The sequence below is a fragment of the Megascapheus bottae genome, chromosome 12 (genome assembly GCF_031878675.1).
Source record: "Megascapheus bottae isolate mThoBot1 chromosome 12, mThoBot2.hap1, whole genome shotgun sequence".
Classification (NCBI taxonomy): Eukaryota; Metazoa; Chordata; class Mammalia; order Rodentia; family Geomyidae; genus Megascapheus; species Megascapheus bottae.
This window is the reverse complement of record NC_143520.1, coordinates 13,203,682-13,220,354: the sequence shown is the minus strand read 5'-3', so window position 1 is coordinate 13,220,354 and position 16,673 is coordinate 13,203,682. Positions and strand designations below refer to the sequence as shown.

The 16,673-nt window shown below is 37.2% G+C and overlaps 1 protein-coding gene across 1 annotated transcript; it reads right to left on the bottom strand.

The window, feature by feature from the left end:
* Positions 1–667: 667 nt before the first annotated feature.
* On the bottom strand, positions 668–13,502 carry Spc25 (SPC25 component of NDC80 kinetochore complex). The gene is made up of 7 exons (XM_090343094.1): positions 13,379–13,502; positions 12,872–13,021; positions 12,710–12,775; positions 9,626–9,772; positions 8,078–8,182; positions 2,447–2,545; positions 668–1,333 (listed from the first exon to the last, which is right to left on the bottom strand). Exons 2-7 carry the CDS (start codon positions 13,008–13,010, stop codon positions 1,209–1,211), a joined length of 681 nt encoding a protein of 226 aa, XP_090199220.1. The 5' UTR covers positions 13,011–13,021; positions 13,379–13,502; the 3' UTR covers positions 668–1,208.
* Positions 13,503–16,673: the final 3,171 nt, after the last annotated feature.

Genomic DNA, 16,673 nt, shown 5'->3' with positions numbered 1-16,673 from the left:
CCCGGGTTCGATTCCTTGGTACCACATACATAGAAAAAAGCCGGAAGTGGTGCTGAGGCTCAAGTGGTAGAGCTCTATCCTTGAGAAAGTCCAAGGACAGGGCTCAGGCCCTGAGCTCAAGCCCAGGACTGGCAAAAAAAAAAAAAAAAAAAAAAGAATCTCAGATCCTTTGGGGCCGAGAGTTTGGCCTAGTGGTTAAAGTGCTTGCCTAGCATGCACAAAGACCCGGGTTCAATTCCTCGGTACCACATACATAGAAAAAAGCCGGAAGTGGTGCTGAGGCTCAAGTGGTAGAGCTCTAGCCTTGAGAAAGTCCAAGAACAGTGCTCAGGCCCTGAGCTCAAGCCCAGGACTGGCAAAAAAAAAAAAAAAAAGAGTTCAAGATCCTCCAAAGCTGTGAAGATTGCAGAGACACAGTGCAAGTTGTACAAATTCCCATTTCCAGTGTCAACCATATATAAACTACTCCATGCCTGATACTTAAGCAAAAAGCAAAGGAAATACACAGCATATTGACTACACCTCATGTTTAAAGGGTGCATTTACTTTGTCAACCTTTCCTTAAGACATTAATTAAAATAACTTAAAGGGATACAAGTGGAAGAAAAGACTTACATCAAACCTCAGAAATTCAAACTTGAAAGAAGCCTGTAAAAAGACAAGGTAATAAAGATAAAAGAAAATGTTTATTAATGCAATGAAAGGTAATCAATGAAAGGTAACAAAGTAGTTGCTTAGAGGTCTGGCTTCTACAGTCATCAAAAAAGTTTTTACACAAGAGAGTAATTTAGGCTTCTAGAGGTGGAGAGCAGTGGAGCATAAGGTCATGGGAATAAACCAAATGAAGTAAGGCGTATCAATTCCCCAGCCACCATGTGTGAACTGGGAAAGATTCTCTTTAGTGATGAGCTTCCATTCTGCCTTATGAACATGGGGATCAGGGACACTTTTACTTTTACCATGTTATGTCTTGCTTTTAGGGAACTAGAGGGAGGGCAGAGAGCTTTTCTCACTTTGCTTCTTCTTCAGCTCAAATATATTTACATCAAAGAGGCACATTTGGGGATAAGATGGTCTGGTTTCCTATACATCACATAGAGACATCACAAAAATAGCAATGAATTATAAGTAGAAAATACATGAGAACTCTTTTACAAAGAGATACATGGCAGAAAAGACAACCATTCACCTTTTTACAATATTTAACATTAATTATAAACCATAGCAGTAAAAGCTTTCCGAACATTGGCGAGAAAAGCTGAAAAATTGTTGGTCTTCCTCACTTTCTCTTGCAGTTCTGGAAGGCACTCAAGATGAGGAGCACTATCTGACACTAGAAGGAAAAAAATATGAAGATAACATAAATGAGGGGTTTTTTTATGGGAGAGAAATGTTTCTAATGTACATGTGCGCATCTGATCAGAATGTCCATTTTTCTAAAATGCTTTGAGCATAATACTATCTTTTGAACCTTTCCTTAGTTTAATCTCTAAATATTCAAATCTACGACAATATTCAAATACTACGACAATCCGGCTTTAAATTTAAACAGATGGTATTAGAGAGACTGCAGGGCTTAGTGATGCAGAATGCCATTTTCCTTCATCTTATACCCACACCACACATTTTAAACTATTTGAACAGTTTCTAAACTTTGACCTGATGGACTTCTAGTATCTCAACACAAAATGAGTACAAATTTCAATACCAATTCATAGTATCTAACAATTAAGGAAGAAAGAGCTAGTTTGTACAAGTGAAATGGAAGTCACTAGAAAATGTAGTTGTTTTCAAGAATGGTATTTATGAAGTCTATTGATCAAATGAGACTCAAAGTCACAAACAGTAGTAGCCCTCATATAGAGCGTATTGGCTGGAAGCAAACCTCCAGGGAAGTGGTTAAAGGAAATGGAAGACTAAGCTTTCTGTAGTCTTCATCTTATCAGCTCTGGTAGAGTGCTGAGGACTAAGGATCGTAACCACAGCAGAGAATGAATAACAAAGGGCACCTGCTTAAATGCATTTCTATTCTCTAATTATTCCCAGGTATCAAAGGCCTTTGATTTGCTGAAGAATAGTAACTAACCTACATTGCATTTGATTTTAAAGTCATTTACTAAAACTATGTTCACATCCAAGTAGGCATGCCCTTTAGGACTTTAGTCAGGTTATTTGAAAGGAAATTCATATTTGTGTATGACTGAAATAATGTTTGGTCTTGTAGACTTTTAATCACTATAGCACTGTACCGTCTTGAAGAGAGATTACTAGGTTCCTACATATTTTATAGCATGTATAAATCAGAACTATCCTCACAAGGATTATGGGATTATCCTCACAAAGGATTATGGGAATATTACATCACTTCATAGTACTTAATTACCTAATCCAAAGACCACTTGAGGATGCCAATCTTAAACACAAGTTAAGAACGCTGAGTACACACCTTCATAGTCTCTTGCTTCATTTAGATGTAAGGAAAACATAAACGGAGTCTCAGGATGCTTGGGGTCAATACCAGTGAATATAAACTGCAATTTTCCACCTGAAAAGAAATTAATAATTTAACATAAGAATATTTTAGCATGCCAAAACTTTCAATGGAGATAAGCTTTATTTCCATACCTAAGATCATTATTGTATTACTGAGTATATGTTTCCACTTAGCCAGTATCTCTAAATGTAGAGGTTCTAAATTAATTTAAATATGATATCAAAAGCACAACAACAAAAGAAAAAAAATAAATGATATCACTGAAATTAAAAACTTCTTCAAAGGATAAGACAAACCATAAAATAAGACAATGCTATAATCATAAAAACCCAATGAAGTCTAAATACATAGAGTATGTGTTTTAACACCTCCAAAATTGAAGAACACAAGAGATTCAAAGAGATAGCTGTAAGCCACTGTTCAAAGTGCTATATATAAGAACCAAAAAATGAAAAAAATCAAGTGTCCCACGATAGGTAAATCACTAAACCAATGGAACATACACACTCAGCAAGGCATTATTCATTTGCATAAAAGAGAGATGCTCTCATATGTATAGCACGACACAAAAGGACAACATGTGTATGATTCCATTTACATAAAGTAGATAAACAAATTCCTTGAAACAGAAAATAGTCTATTAGAAGATGGATCAGGAGTAGATGAGGTGTTATTATTTCATAAACAGAGCTGGAAGTGAAGAAAAATTCTAAAAATTGACCATGGATAGCAATGGTTGTACAACATTACAAATGCAATTAACATCACTTACAATGGTTAAAATGGCAAATCTTACGTTACATATTTTACCACAATTAAAAAGTATTATTAAACAACTTGAGGTTTTCCTTGCTTCCTTGACTTAAGTCTACTTTTCAAAAGACCTTCATATGTTTCTTTTTTTTTTTTTTTGCCAGTCCTGGGCTTGAGCTCAGGTCCTGAGCACTGTCCTTGGACTTTCTCAAGGCTAGAGCTCTACCACTTGAGCCTCAGCACCACTTCCGGCTGTTTTCTATGTATGTGGTACCAAGGAATTGAACCTGGGTCCTCGTGCATGCTAGGCAAGCACTCTACCACTAGGCAAAACTCCTGGCCCAGGACCTTCATATGTTTCTAAAGGAGTAAATACCCAATAGAAATTCAAGATAGTTGCCATAAAATAGAAATTCATAAGCATTTTAGGGTTTTTTTATCATATCAAAACATAGGAGAGAGCTCATTTAAAACCTTTTTATTTCAAAAATAAATCTTACTTTGATTTAAAAATAAATCTCCCATTCAATTTTAGAATGAAGTAGTTATGTCAATATACCAGATTTTTAAAACTGTTAATATTAATAGAAAGGATGCATACCAAGGAAACAAGACTTCAGGGTTTAATAGGGATTATCCCTTCTTCTGAAGACATGGTGGGGGAGCGGAAGTGTACAAATGCTTTTCCTATTCTGTACTCTGTCATTCAACAATCGATAAGAGTATACCTGGGTAATCATAGGTGGGTCAATAGTTCCTACATCACTTCTGCTGTGGACATCAGTTAGTTGTCCTTTAATTCAATTCAGTGCTGACCCTTTTTTTTGGTAGGTCATGGGTATTGTTCCTGAGCTCTTCAGATCAAGGCTATAGCCCTACCTCCGGGCCTGGGAGTTGTCTCTGAGCTCTTCCGCTGGAAGCTACCACCCTACTGTGAGCCAAGCCCCACTTCCCATTTTCTAGAGGTTAACTGGAGATAAGAGTCTGAGGTCCTTTAGTGCCTGGGCTTTGAAACTTGATCCTCAGATCTCAGCCTCCAGAATAGTTAGGATTACATTACAGGTATGAGCCACTGCACCAAGCAGTGCAGACAATTTCTGAGGCCAGCTCAAAACCTTCCTTTCTATGGGCTGCACTGGCTTGCTTGAGCAATTCATAGAACTGAGAGAAATATTTTATTTACATTGACTTATTATAAAGATGTTGCAAAGTATATTGATGGACAGATGTGAAAGACAGGGTATAAGAGGTGGAACTTCAATCCCTTCTGGCCCTGTCTCTCTCCAGAAACCTCAGTCAGTGTTCAGTTCTCTAAAAGTTCCTAGAACCCAGTATGAGTGCTTTATCATAATAAGCTTTATTCTGGACATATGACTGATTAAGCTCTGGGCTTTAGTAACCAGCTATGCAACTCTCCTCCCCACCACTCCTCAGAAGCTGGAGGGTGGACTACAGGTGACAATCCCCCATGTAGAAGCTGGCCATCAGTCAACTCATCTGAACACAAAATGACATTCTTCACTTTAGAGATCTCAAAGATTTTAGGAGTTGTACACTAGGAAATTGGGAGAGACAACAAAGAAATTTTATTATAACATCTTACTTCCTTAAAACATTATTTCCTGACTTCAAGGGTTATCAGAAAGTTCTACTTGAAATCTAAAAATAACTTTAAAGTCTTAAATCTGACTATTTAAAACCAAAACTAAACAGACAATGGCAACTACAACAAAGAAAACCCAAACTGATGGCAACGATCTACTTAAGAATACCACACATCTAAAGGTCAGAGTTAAATCACTTTTTTTACTCAAAAGGTTAATAATTTTTATGAAAAACTCAACCTAACTAGTTTTAAAAAACCAGTCCAACTGATAGGAAAAACTTCAAGACTAAGAGATATGTAAGTAAAAAAGATCAAGTAGTAAAAACATATAATTAGTAAACGAATAGGGAAAATACTGTCACCCTTTAAGAAAGGAAGTACATTAGAAATGCTTTGTAAAAAACTTAATGTATAGTTCTGGTGATAACAGAAAAAATTCAGATGGTTAGAAGACAGGAGGAAAAATGGGGAAGTTTAAGGCTTGTACTTACATAAGAAATTGAGACTCTTGAATATTAAATCCTTAATTCAAGTCCACACAACCCTATAGGTCCTAATCCTGCTTACAACCCCAGTCAATAAAATGGATTCTTTCCGACAATATAGAAAATATGTAAGAACTAAACAAAGCAGGCTTGAAATTCTATTGGTAAGAACTTTAGGGAGCCCTGCTGCCAGGATGGCCCTGGGTTGGTAAGTCTTGGTCTCTAAGATCACCTTGCAAAAAGATTCAACAAAGTTAGCAAAAATAAAAGATGGCGAGAGTCCAAGGAAACCAGGTATAAGATTCTAGATTTTCTAATGAGTTTTCAGTAAACAAGCTTTCTACATTCACATGCATTGTCACAATTAAATGCTTCAAATGATGAGTTCCATCTTATCAGATACTGTTTGAGACTCTAAAACACTTGTGCCTAATTCCTCTATACTTGTGCCTTCTTTTTTGCCTACACTGTTTTGTGGACTTTTCTTATAATAAATCATAGCCAAGAATATGACTGCAGTCACCTTCATTTCTCTGCAATTTTAATTACTTACTAGTAAGTCAAGGTCCAAAAATATTAAGTGGGAAATTTCAGAGATAAACTGATAAATCTGAAATTGTGAACTGCCGAAGCTGTGTAATATAATCTCCCACTCTATTGGCCCATGTCAGTCATCCCTTGTCCCTCCCACTCAGCCTGTCCAAGATGTCAATCATCCCTTGGTCCAGCAATAGCCACACTATATGCAATACCCACCTGTTAGTTACTCAGTAGCCATCTTAGTTACCAGATTAACATATTGGAGGACTTGTATTCGAGTTACTCTTGTGTACTTAATGGCCCTGAAGTGATAGTGATGATGGTAATTTGAATATGGCAAAGAGAAGCCATAAAGTACTTCCTTTAAATGATACACAGGTCATGCAGCATTTATTACTATCTGCAGTCTCAGAAACCCATTGCAGGTTGGAACATATCCCTACAGGTAAGCAAGAGATGATATATTCTGAGTCTTCTGAGTTGATCACCATGCCTGACAATGAGCTTGGGGAGCTCAAAAACAACAGACATTATGATAAATTAGCATACATATAAGTAATAGCAATAAAAGTATCCATATGTTTTAACTTATAATCCTAGATACTAGGAAGTTCAAGGCTAACCAGGGCAAAAAGTTAGTGAGATCTGTCTTCAGACAAAAAGCAAGATATCCTATTTAGACTAAAAAAAAACTAATTCAAAAATAAGAAAAGCATACTTTTTTCTTTTTTTAATTGTAATTAATAGAAGGGTTACAGTTATATTCACCAGATAAAAGGTGCATTACTTCACACACATTGATACTCATTCTCATGTTTTTGTCCCCATTTCCCTCTCCCCACCCCCCCTTCCCTTTCCTCTTTCAAATAAACAAATAAATGCATATACAATATACCAGATAACAAGGTAAGATACTGTAACAATCTGAGAATAACCAAGGGACAACAAAAGAGATGAAAAGTAATATAGTACATTACGAAAAACAATCACACATTATATAGCTCTTGTTTCCATATCCTAGAGATCATTTTGTTTAGTCTCATCTGATATGACCTTATGTATCTAGGTTTTGAGCTATTGTAATTCTCTCCTATGAGAGTCCAAGGTTTGTACTATTACAAATGAGGGAAACCATTGAGTCTATGTTCCTTTGGGTCTGGCTTACTTCACTTAATACGATGAAAAGCATAAATTTTAAGTTGCAGCATGTCACTCTAGCAAGCATGAAGTTCATAGTTCAAGACCCAGTATGCCAAAATAAAATGGAAAAAGAACACAGAAAAGAAAATAGGAAATCAGTGTTTGCTCTTATTTCTAAAACTGAAAGACTAACAGAATACATGCTTCGGAAGTAATATGGATAAACTGATAGATAAGGCATGCTACATATTAAGTGAAGTAAGCCAGACTCAAAGGAACATAGGCTCAATGGTTTCCCTCATTTGTCATAATCAGTGGAAATCCTGGGCTCTCTTAGGAGAGATTTACAATAGAACAAAATGAAGATACATAAGGCCATATAGAATGACGCTAAATGAAAGGACTTGCAGGATACAGAAACAAAAGCCATATGAGTGATTGTTGTCCTTAATGTACTATGTTATCTCTCATCTCTTTTGCTGTCCCTTGGTTATCTCATATTGTTATAGTATTTCTCCTGGTTATCTGATATATTGTATATATGCGTATCTGGTTATTTGAAGTTGGATAGGAAAAGGAGAAAAACAAAATGAGGGACAGGGTGGGGGGAGGGAAATGGGGACCAAGACATGAGAAAGGGTATCAATGTATGTGAAGTAATGCACCGTCTATTTGGCAAATATAATGTAACCCTTCTATTAATTACAATAAAAAAGTATATGCAAAAAAAAGATAAGGCATGCTATATTAGTAGAATGAATAATTATACAGCAATTTAAGATGACTACTGTTATGGCAACAGGAAGAATGATATGGACATAAACAGGAGAAGAAAGTTCATAAAATGTTTGAATGTTGACAACCAAGACAAAAATATACTCATTAAAAATAGCAGATAAATAACTAAAGCACCAAGTTATATTGGGATGATTTTTTTTTAAAACTATTTTTTTCCTATTTTCTAAAAAGATAATAGTTTTATTTCAAAATATTTAAATTTTTCCCTACTTATAAATATACATCTAATTGCTTATATCGTACTTACAACATTAAACTTACCATAAATTTTTCTAATTTCTAGTCCAAGTCGATCTTTGTACACATCTGCTGATGTTTGCAGTCTTTTTAACCTCTCTTCATTAGCTTTGTTAGCAGTGGCAATCGCTGTGATTAAAAGACAAACACACTGTAGCAGGTACTTTAAGTACCTCTCCATTCATTCTCATGGAATTAATATTAAGAAACCTGAAAACTATTAAGAAAAGTATACATATATATATATATATATATATATATACATTTATTCAGTTACTATTACCACCAAATAGCAAAAGGGAGTATCTGTTCATTTCAGATGGAGGAAAAATGCTTGACACAGATAATCAGGTCAATCAGCTGTCTAGTTAGCACAGAAATGCACTTCCTTTACATTATGTTGCTGTTTCTGGAGAGATAAAGATTAGTGGCCGGGAGTTTAGCCTAGTGGTAGAGTGTATGCCTAGCATGCACGAAGACCCAGGATCAGATCAAATCCTCAGTACCACATACATAGAAAAGCTAGAAGTGATGCTGTGGCTCAAGTGGCAGAGCACTAGCCTTAAGGAAAAAGCCCAGGGACAGTGCTGAGGCCCTGAATTCAAGCCCCAGGACTGGCAACAACAAAAAGAAAAAAAGATTAGTAACTGGTTTATGAGAAAAATATTCTACTTCTTTAGACATAACTACTTCCTCCCAAGGTAAACTTATTTCATGTCAGTTCACAGTTTCTCTTTAAGTTAATAAAAGAATCTAAAAGTATATTCTTCCTTTTGTCTTGTTTATCTAATATCTTCAGGAATGTAAGGGGAGGTACAGAAATGGAAGGACAAAGGGTAAACAAATACAACCACGGTACTCCCTAGACACTGTGTTAAAAATGAACTATACAACTTGGGTGGGATGGGGGAAAAACTGGGAGACAGCAAGGGAAGGTATAACATTGTCCAAAAGGAAAAGTACTTTTTGCCTGAGTTAATAACTGCAACCCTTCTGATCTTAGCATTTTCAAATAAAAACAATATAATTTTTTAAATTAAAAAGAATCCCAAAGTAACAGCTTATAGCTGATAAAAACAATTTCATAATTTAATTATGAGTAAGAAGTCTATGAGGAAAAGTATTAGTAAAACAAACTGCTACTTTCATTATTGTGACTTTCATTTCTGTGCGCCAGTAAGTCTCCTTCCTAAATGACACATTCATTTGGATATGAACATGCCTTCAGAAAAGGGCAACCTGAGCATTCCTATTACCTACCTAAACTTACAGTCAACACATGTTGCAGAAACCATATACTTCTCAGAGGCAAATTTTGTGAAGTGACAGTCCCCACACTACTTACTTAACCCTCATATAAATGTCACTATTACCCTCATTATAACAGAAAAGGAGGAAGAAGCCCCCAAAGGAAAAAAAAAGGAAACAAAGCCCACTTAGCTACCACCCTGCAGACATGAGTGCTGGCTACTCCCTGAGATGTGTGAGCCATCTTTAATATCTAGGACTGGAAGAAATCACCACTATGAAATGAGGATTCATGTATGAAATGCGAGCCTTCATGAAACTTACCTTCTTTTTTCCTAGAATATTCTTCCTTAAGATCCTCGAGGTTTGCTGTCAATACTTCCAGCTTCTGCTTTTTGCCTTTTACTTCAGCAACCAACTTTAAGAGGTGCTCTTTTTTTTCTTGGATGATCTTATTCTGCCTGCAGACCTCTGCATAGAGCACAAGCCTGGAGCATTAATACACACACCTCTGCTCTCAGACATGTAACAAAGAAAACACAAAATGTATGCTCTTTTACACAACTTGTAAGGAATGAGTTTGCGGTTTTGAAATAAGGTCTCCTATAGCCTAAGCAGGCTTCAAATACAGGATCCCTTCTGCCTCAGCTTCCTGGGTGCAAAGAATGTTTTGAATGATAAGCATTTTCTAATGACTTCAAAATCATAAACAGCAAAATGGAAAAAAAAAAAGTTTCCTAGTTCTCCTAGTCCTCTAAACACTCAGCTTCTATAGTCACCACCCCTGCCCCCCATAAGCATGCTCAAAATACAACTAACAACAAAGCCTGTGCTAAACCTAGAAAAGGAAATAACACTGGCAAGGCCACTCTGACCTCTGTCAACAGGAAAACACACAACTACACAAAAGTCTAAGAACTCTCAGAAGTGGGCAAAACAAAGCCAGTTGAGCTTTATGATATGCTTATTATTTTGGTGCTGTAATTAGCCAACAACCAGATGTTGTCCCATCTGGTTCTAAGTGATTCCCATTACCTCTGTCTCCAGAATAGCTCAGACTACAGGCATGCACTACCACAATCAACTGTGCATAAAAATAAAAAATATAAAAACATTAAATATTTTTAAATTAATACTTAAGTGAAATAACATTAACACAAAGCACATAATACCACCAAACCTGGTCTATGTTAAGTAAACCAAAATAACACTGCCATTTAGGTCTGATATTTAATTCCAAGTGTTCCACAAAAGTGAGCCCATCATAAAATTTCTGAGAACCTTACATACTATAAACCCTTAAAAGAGAAATAACACCATGACCTGTTTCCCAAACTGAACTGAGCCCAAGGTTCTTTGCTTGAGGAGTGATAGTTTATGTTTCTAAAAACCATGAAAAACCAGTATTTCCCAGATTCACCTCTACATTTAATGCATTCCCAGTAGAAATAGAGGGAAAGCAGAAGAGATCTATCAAAAGTAATGATTAAATCCATCAACCATATGCTGGAAAGAATAGTTAAGAAGACATAAAAAGAATAACAAGTTGAAAAACTTGTCAGAAGTGATACTTGAGATCAAGATGTTTTAATGCAATAGTGGAATACTAGATGAGGAACTGATATGCATCTCAGTGAAACAGAAATATACATTCTGTATATTCAGGAAGTTGGAAGAAAGTATATATAAAAACCAGTAATTGAGGAGTAAATTATTCCCTAAGTAGTGTAAAATCCCAAATGAATTATATATGTATTAAATATTTATATACAAAATAAATACTGAAAAGCAGTATTTATAAGTATAAAATTAACTGCATGGAGAAAGCCCTTTCTGAGGAGCCAGGAACAAGGCCTAGTGGTATAGTGCTTGCCTAGAATGCACAAAGCCCTAGGTTTGATTCCTTGATACCACATACACAGAAAAAGCTGGAGTGGTGCTATGGCTCAAGTGGTAGAGCACTAAACTTGACAAAGCCCAAAGACAGTGCGCAGGCCCTGAGTTAAAGCCCTAGGACTGGCAAAAAAAGGAAAAAAAGAATGAAAACTTCTCAGAATCAAAAATAAATAAAAGATAAGTATGGATTTGCTATTTGATTACAGATTAAGCAGATTTAAAAAAAAAAAAAAGGAAAGGTTATAGCCTGGCAAGGTGGCTCTTGCCTGTAATCCTAGCTACTCAGGAGGCTGAGATCTGAGTATCTCCTGAGATTCTTATCTCCAATTAACCACTAGAAAACCAGAAGTGGCCCTGAGGATGAAGAGGTAAGGCAGTAGTAACCTTGACATGAAGAGCTCAGGGACAATACCCAGGCCAAGTCCAAGCCCCATGAATGACAAAAAAAAAAAAAAAAGCAAAAGCAAGGTTACAAAATTTAACATTCAGGTCAGGTGAAACACTTCATATGCTTCATATTTGACTATAGAATCAAACTATGATAGGTACTTTGTACTTTTCCTGCAGGTGATAACCAGATAGAACAGATGGGCCAGGAGGGTCAGACATTTGGCTATTGTGTTCTCTAGTATATCTTTTTAGAATAGTACCTAGTACTGGGCACTGGTTGCTCCTCATGTCTGTCATCTTAGCTACTCAAGAGACTGAGATCTGAGGATGACAATTGAAAGCCAGCCCAGGCAGGAAATCCCAGGGATCCTTATCTCCAAAAAACTTGCAAAAAGATGAAGGTGACTCAAGTGGTGGAGAGCTAGCCTTGAGCACAGAAGTTAGGGAGAGTATCCAAGCCTTGAGTTAAAGACCCAGGACCAAGACAAATTAAAATAAAGAAAAGTACCTACTACAGAGTAACAGACTCAACAACTGACAAGTGAATGAATCCCCTCAACTTTTCCTACTTCCCAAATACTATCTCTGTCAGTCTAGTTTATTGGCCCTATTGCAACTTCCACTTCCAACAGTACCCTTTCCGGGTTCTAATGTCTGTGACATCTTACTTCCTCGGCACTTTAGTTGTTAATTCTGTCTTTCCTGATCCTTTCCACTTGTCTTTCTCTACCCAGACTAGAATTTCCAACATAAAAACTTTTTACTTAAAAAAAAAAGCTTCCCTTTACACATTAGCATAGATAAACATCACAAGTATAATATTGAGCAGAATAGGAACACAATACTTACAAAATGATACCACTTATGTAACATTCAAAACACAATACTAAACAAATTGTTAACAGTTGTGGAAGGTAGGTGCAAAGAATGAGATGCCCCATCTCCTATCTCAAGCTTGGTGGTAGGAACATACATACATACACACACACAAACACACATGTGTATATTTTAGAATATGAGTGTGTGACTGTTTAAACACACTCTACTGTCTTAATTGCATGTGAGATTTAATGTAAAGATGCTTAATCTAAAAGGAACTCTGTGATCTAGTTTTTCACATACGATTTTGATATTCCAGAAACATCTCAACCATTCTTTCTTCTTCTTTTAATTTCATGGACAGCTTTTCTGAAAGAGATAATTGAAATCAGTGTTCCAAATCAGCTAAAAAAATAATATTAGAAGATGCAAAAAACATAAGGGCAAGTCACTCGATAATGCTACCTGCCAGTGCTTTAATGGAGTCCTTGTAGGCATCTCTCAGCCCCACCACCTGAGCGGGAGTATCACTCAGAGTGTTTCGGAACTTCCTCCCAAATTCATTTATGCATTTATCGAAGTGGGCCAGTTCATCCTCTACCATTGTGTAAGCCACTACAAAACACAAAGAACACATTCTGTTTTTTAAATATACAACACAGTCAGCAATTTAGCTTGAGTTCTGGATAGTAACCGTGGGATTAAGGTGCAGTTAAAGAGTCCCAGAATTCCTACATCTCCAAATAAAACAGGAGACATCCCAAACCTCCTCCAGCCAGGGTCGCCAGGGAGTCAGGCCTACCCCGTCTCTCCAGGACCTACCGAGTTTCTTCCCCCTGCGGCCCTCCCAGGGCAGCGGCCGAAAGCCGCGCCTCTCCCAAACGCCTCGCCGGCGGCGGACCCGCGCCCCATTCCGGAAGAATGAATTTCCCTAGGGCGGCTCAGGGCCAGCTTGGCTCCCACATTCCTCACCTGGGCGGACAGGCCTGAGCCTCTCCGCCAGCCCCACACCGGACCCGCGCCGCCTCCAGTCACCAGTCGGGACCCACAACCCGTTTCCGCGGCCGCGCCAAATTTCCGACTTCAAACGCTGAATGCTTCCCGCCACCCTCCGCCCAGAGCTAGCTCGTCTATGATTGGCTGATAGGACAGGATCTCGACGCAGCGATTGGTTAATATCGCCCTTCGGAAATATCGTGGAAAAAATGCAGAGGAAAGAGCATTCTGGGATTTGTAGTTCTTTTCTCCGAGACTGTTAGACAGCTAGACCATTGAATGAGTCAAGAGCTTGGGATAGCCCCAAGAGGAGACCTTCCCTTGCATCAAATAAAGGTTTTTATGACAAAAAATAAAAAATAAAAAATTGAAACTTAATTGTATTCTTCTATGAAATATATATCCCCATTTCTTTGCATTTACTTTAGAAAGCAGACTCCAATTTTGAATGAGCAGAAACATCCTGAGAGTCCTCAGAATACATTCACACGATTTTCAAAAGCTGCTGCTGCTGCTGCTGCTGCTTCCTCCTCCTCCTCCTCCTCCTCCTCCTCCTCCTCTTCCTCCTCCTCCTGCTTCTTCTTTTGTTGTCCCAACTTTTCTAACAATGCATCTGAGGCCTACTAAGAATAAGGAAAGAATGGAGACTGTGTCTTCTAAACAGATGACACTAAACATGGCCAGTAATGTAAGAACAAAGGTATTTTCATCTTAGAAAAAAAATACACTGTCCTGCGTTCAGAAATGCATTATCATTAGAAATCTCTGATTATAGATCTTTTTTTTATCATAGTACTCACTCCTTTGATTGTCTTAAACACCAGCATAAGATAGGGGTATAAATAATATAATCATGAGTAACAGATACTATATTAAGAACTATGAAATCAGGAAAAATTATTATTATTAACATTGAACACATTACAATATACTTGAAAGTCCGCTTCCTGCTTTGAGACTATTACTGAATTTACAGTTTGCTATGGAAAAACTCTTGTTTCATTTCTCAAATATTTATCCAAGAACTCCTGATTTTAGATATCTGCTAGTATTTACCTTACATTATTATGATTGGGTTTTTTTATTGCCCCAGATCAATGAGAGCAATAGTCATAAAACGTAAGAATTGGTACTAGCTTGCACTATTGGTTTTCTGAGTTTTCACACTGGCTTTCATGAGGCTGTGAGTGAAGATTCTAGCTCTCTGTGAACCTGGGACTGAAGAGGATGACTGCCCCCTTCCAATGTGCAGACTTCAGAGTTGACCCAGGCTCTCTATAGTCTTTTATTCTTTCTCAAGTCTCTTCAACCAAGCTATAAGGGATAAATTTCTATGTTATTTGTCAAAATTTTCATTTAAGTCTGAGTGAATCACTTCTCTTTAGATCCTTGACCCCTGCATGGCTTATTCCAGGAAGCACTGAAATAAGTTATCTTTGAAAACCCAAGTCTTATGATAATTACTGTAATAAAACCACAGTGCCCAAAATGAAGTCAATCTTCAGTTCCACTTGGAATCTTACATCTTGCTAGAATTTCAAAGAAAAATAGGATAAGGAAGCACTGAGACCTCCATCACAGTACAGTGACTAAGCTACTAAGGAACCATACAACTTAAAACTTACTCAAAAATATTATGCTAAGTTAGAGAAGCTAGATGCAAAATACTTCATATTATATGATTGCTTTCTATCACATAACCAGAAAAGAAAAATCTATAGACAGAAAACAGTTCAGTATTAGTCTAGAGCAAAACTAGATATTGACTACCAGAGCACCAAGGAACTTTTTGGGGTGATGGAAACATTCTAAAAGTGATTCGAGATGATCACATACCTGTAAGTTAGCATGAAATTATATAGTGATAACTAAGTTGGTGTTACATAAATTATTCCTCAAAATGTATATAAAAATTTTAATGATGATGAATACTAAAGCTTCAGAGAAGAAAAGCATAAATTTCTCATAACTCTTTTCTCAGAAAATATTTAATACAGTGAGAAAAAATACTCAGTTTCTTAAATTGTGTTAAAGCACACACGGAATAAATTTTACAATATTATTTTTAAATGATCAGAGACGTTAACATTTTATACCACCATCACTGTTCATCTACAGAACATTTTTCTCTTACAAAATTGTGCTTGTTAATAAATCTTATGGCCTGGGAGTTTGGCCTAGTGGTAGTGCTTGCCTAGCATGCACAAAGACCCAGGTTTGATTTCTCGATACCACATACATAGCAAAAAAGTCAAAAGTGGTGCTGAGGCTCAAATGGTAGAGCTCTGGCCTTAAGAACATCCAAGGACAGTGCTCAGGGCCTGAGCTTAAGCCCAGGACTGGCAATCAATCAATCAATCAATCAGTCTTTCCAGGTGCTCATGGCATTTGCTATAATCTAGGCTACTCAGGAGGCTGAGATCTGAGGATCACAGTTCAAAGTCAGCCTGGGCAAGAAAATCCGTAAGACTCATCTCCAGTTAACCACCAGAAAACCAGAAGTGTCATGGTTGCTCACCTGATATAGCACTAGCCTTGAGCTGAAGAGCTCAGAAACAGCATCCAGGCCCAGAGTTCAACCCCTACAACCAACAGAATCAATCAATCATTCTCCTTTCCTCCTGTCCCCAACACATTGGCAAACACCACTCTTCTTTCTAAGTGTAAAAAGCTGACTACTCTGGACTAGGATTGTAGCTTGGTGGGAGAGTGATTGCCTAGCATGTGTGAAGCCTTTGGTCTGATCCCTAGAAACACACACACACACACACACACACACACACACACACACACACACACATTCAAAAGTTTCATAAATTAAATATATAAGGAATTGTTTTACAACTTTTAAATGTTATCTATTAATTACTGTTTATAGGAAAGGAGGGACGGGGGTGGGAGGAGGGAAATGGGCACCAACACATGAGAAAGTGAATCAATGTATGTGAAGTAATGCACCCTCTATCTGGTGAATATAATGTAACCCTTCTATTAATTACAATAAAAATATATGGAAAAAATTTATGTACGGGGTCAGGAGTTTTTCCTAGTGGTTAGAGTGCTTGCCTAGCATGCACGGAGACTCAGGTTCCATTCTTCGGTACCACATACATAGAAAAGCCAGAAGTGGTGGTATGGTTCAAGTGGTAGAGCTCTAGCCCTGAGGAAAAAAGCCCAAGGACAGTGCTTAGGCCCTGACTTCAGTCCCCAGCATGGGCAAAAAAATTATATACAATAATGGTATTGCTTTCATTATATTATATTTTTCCTT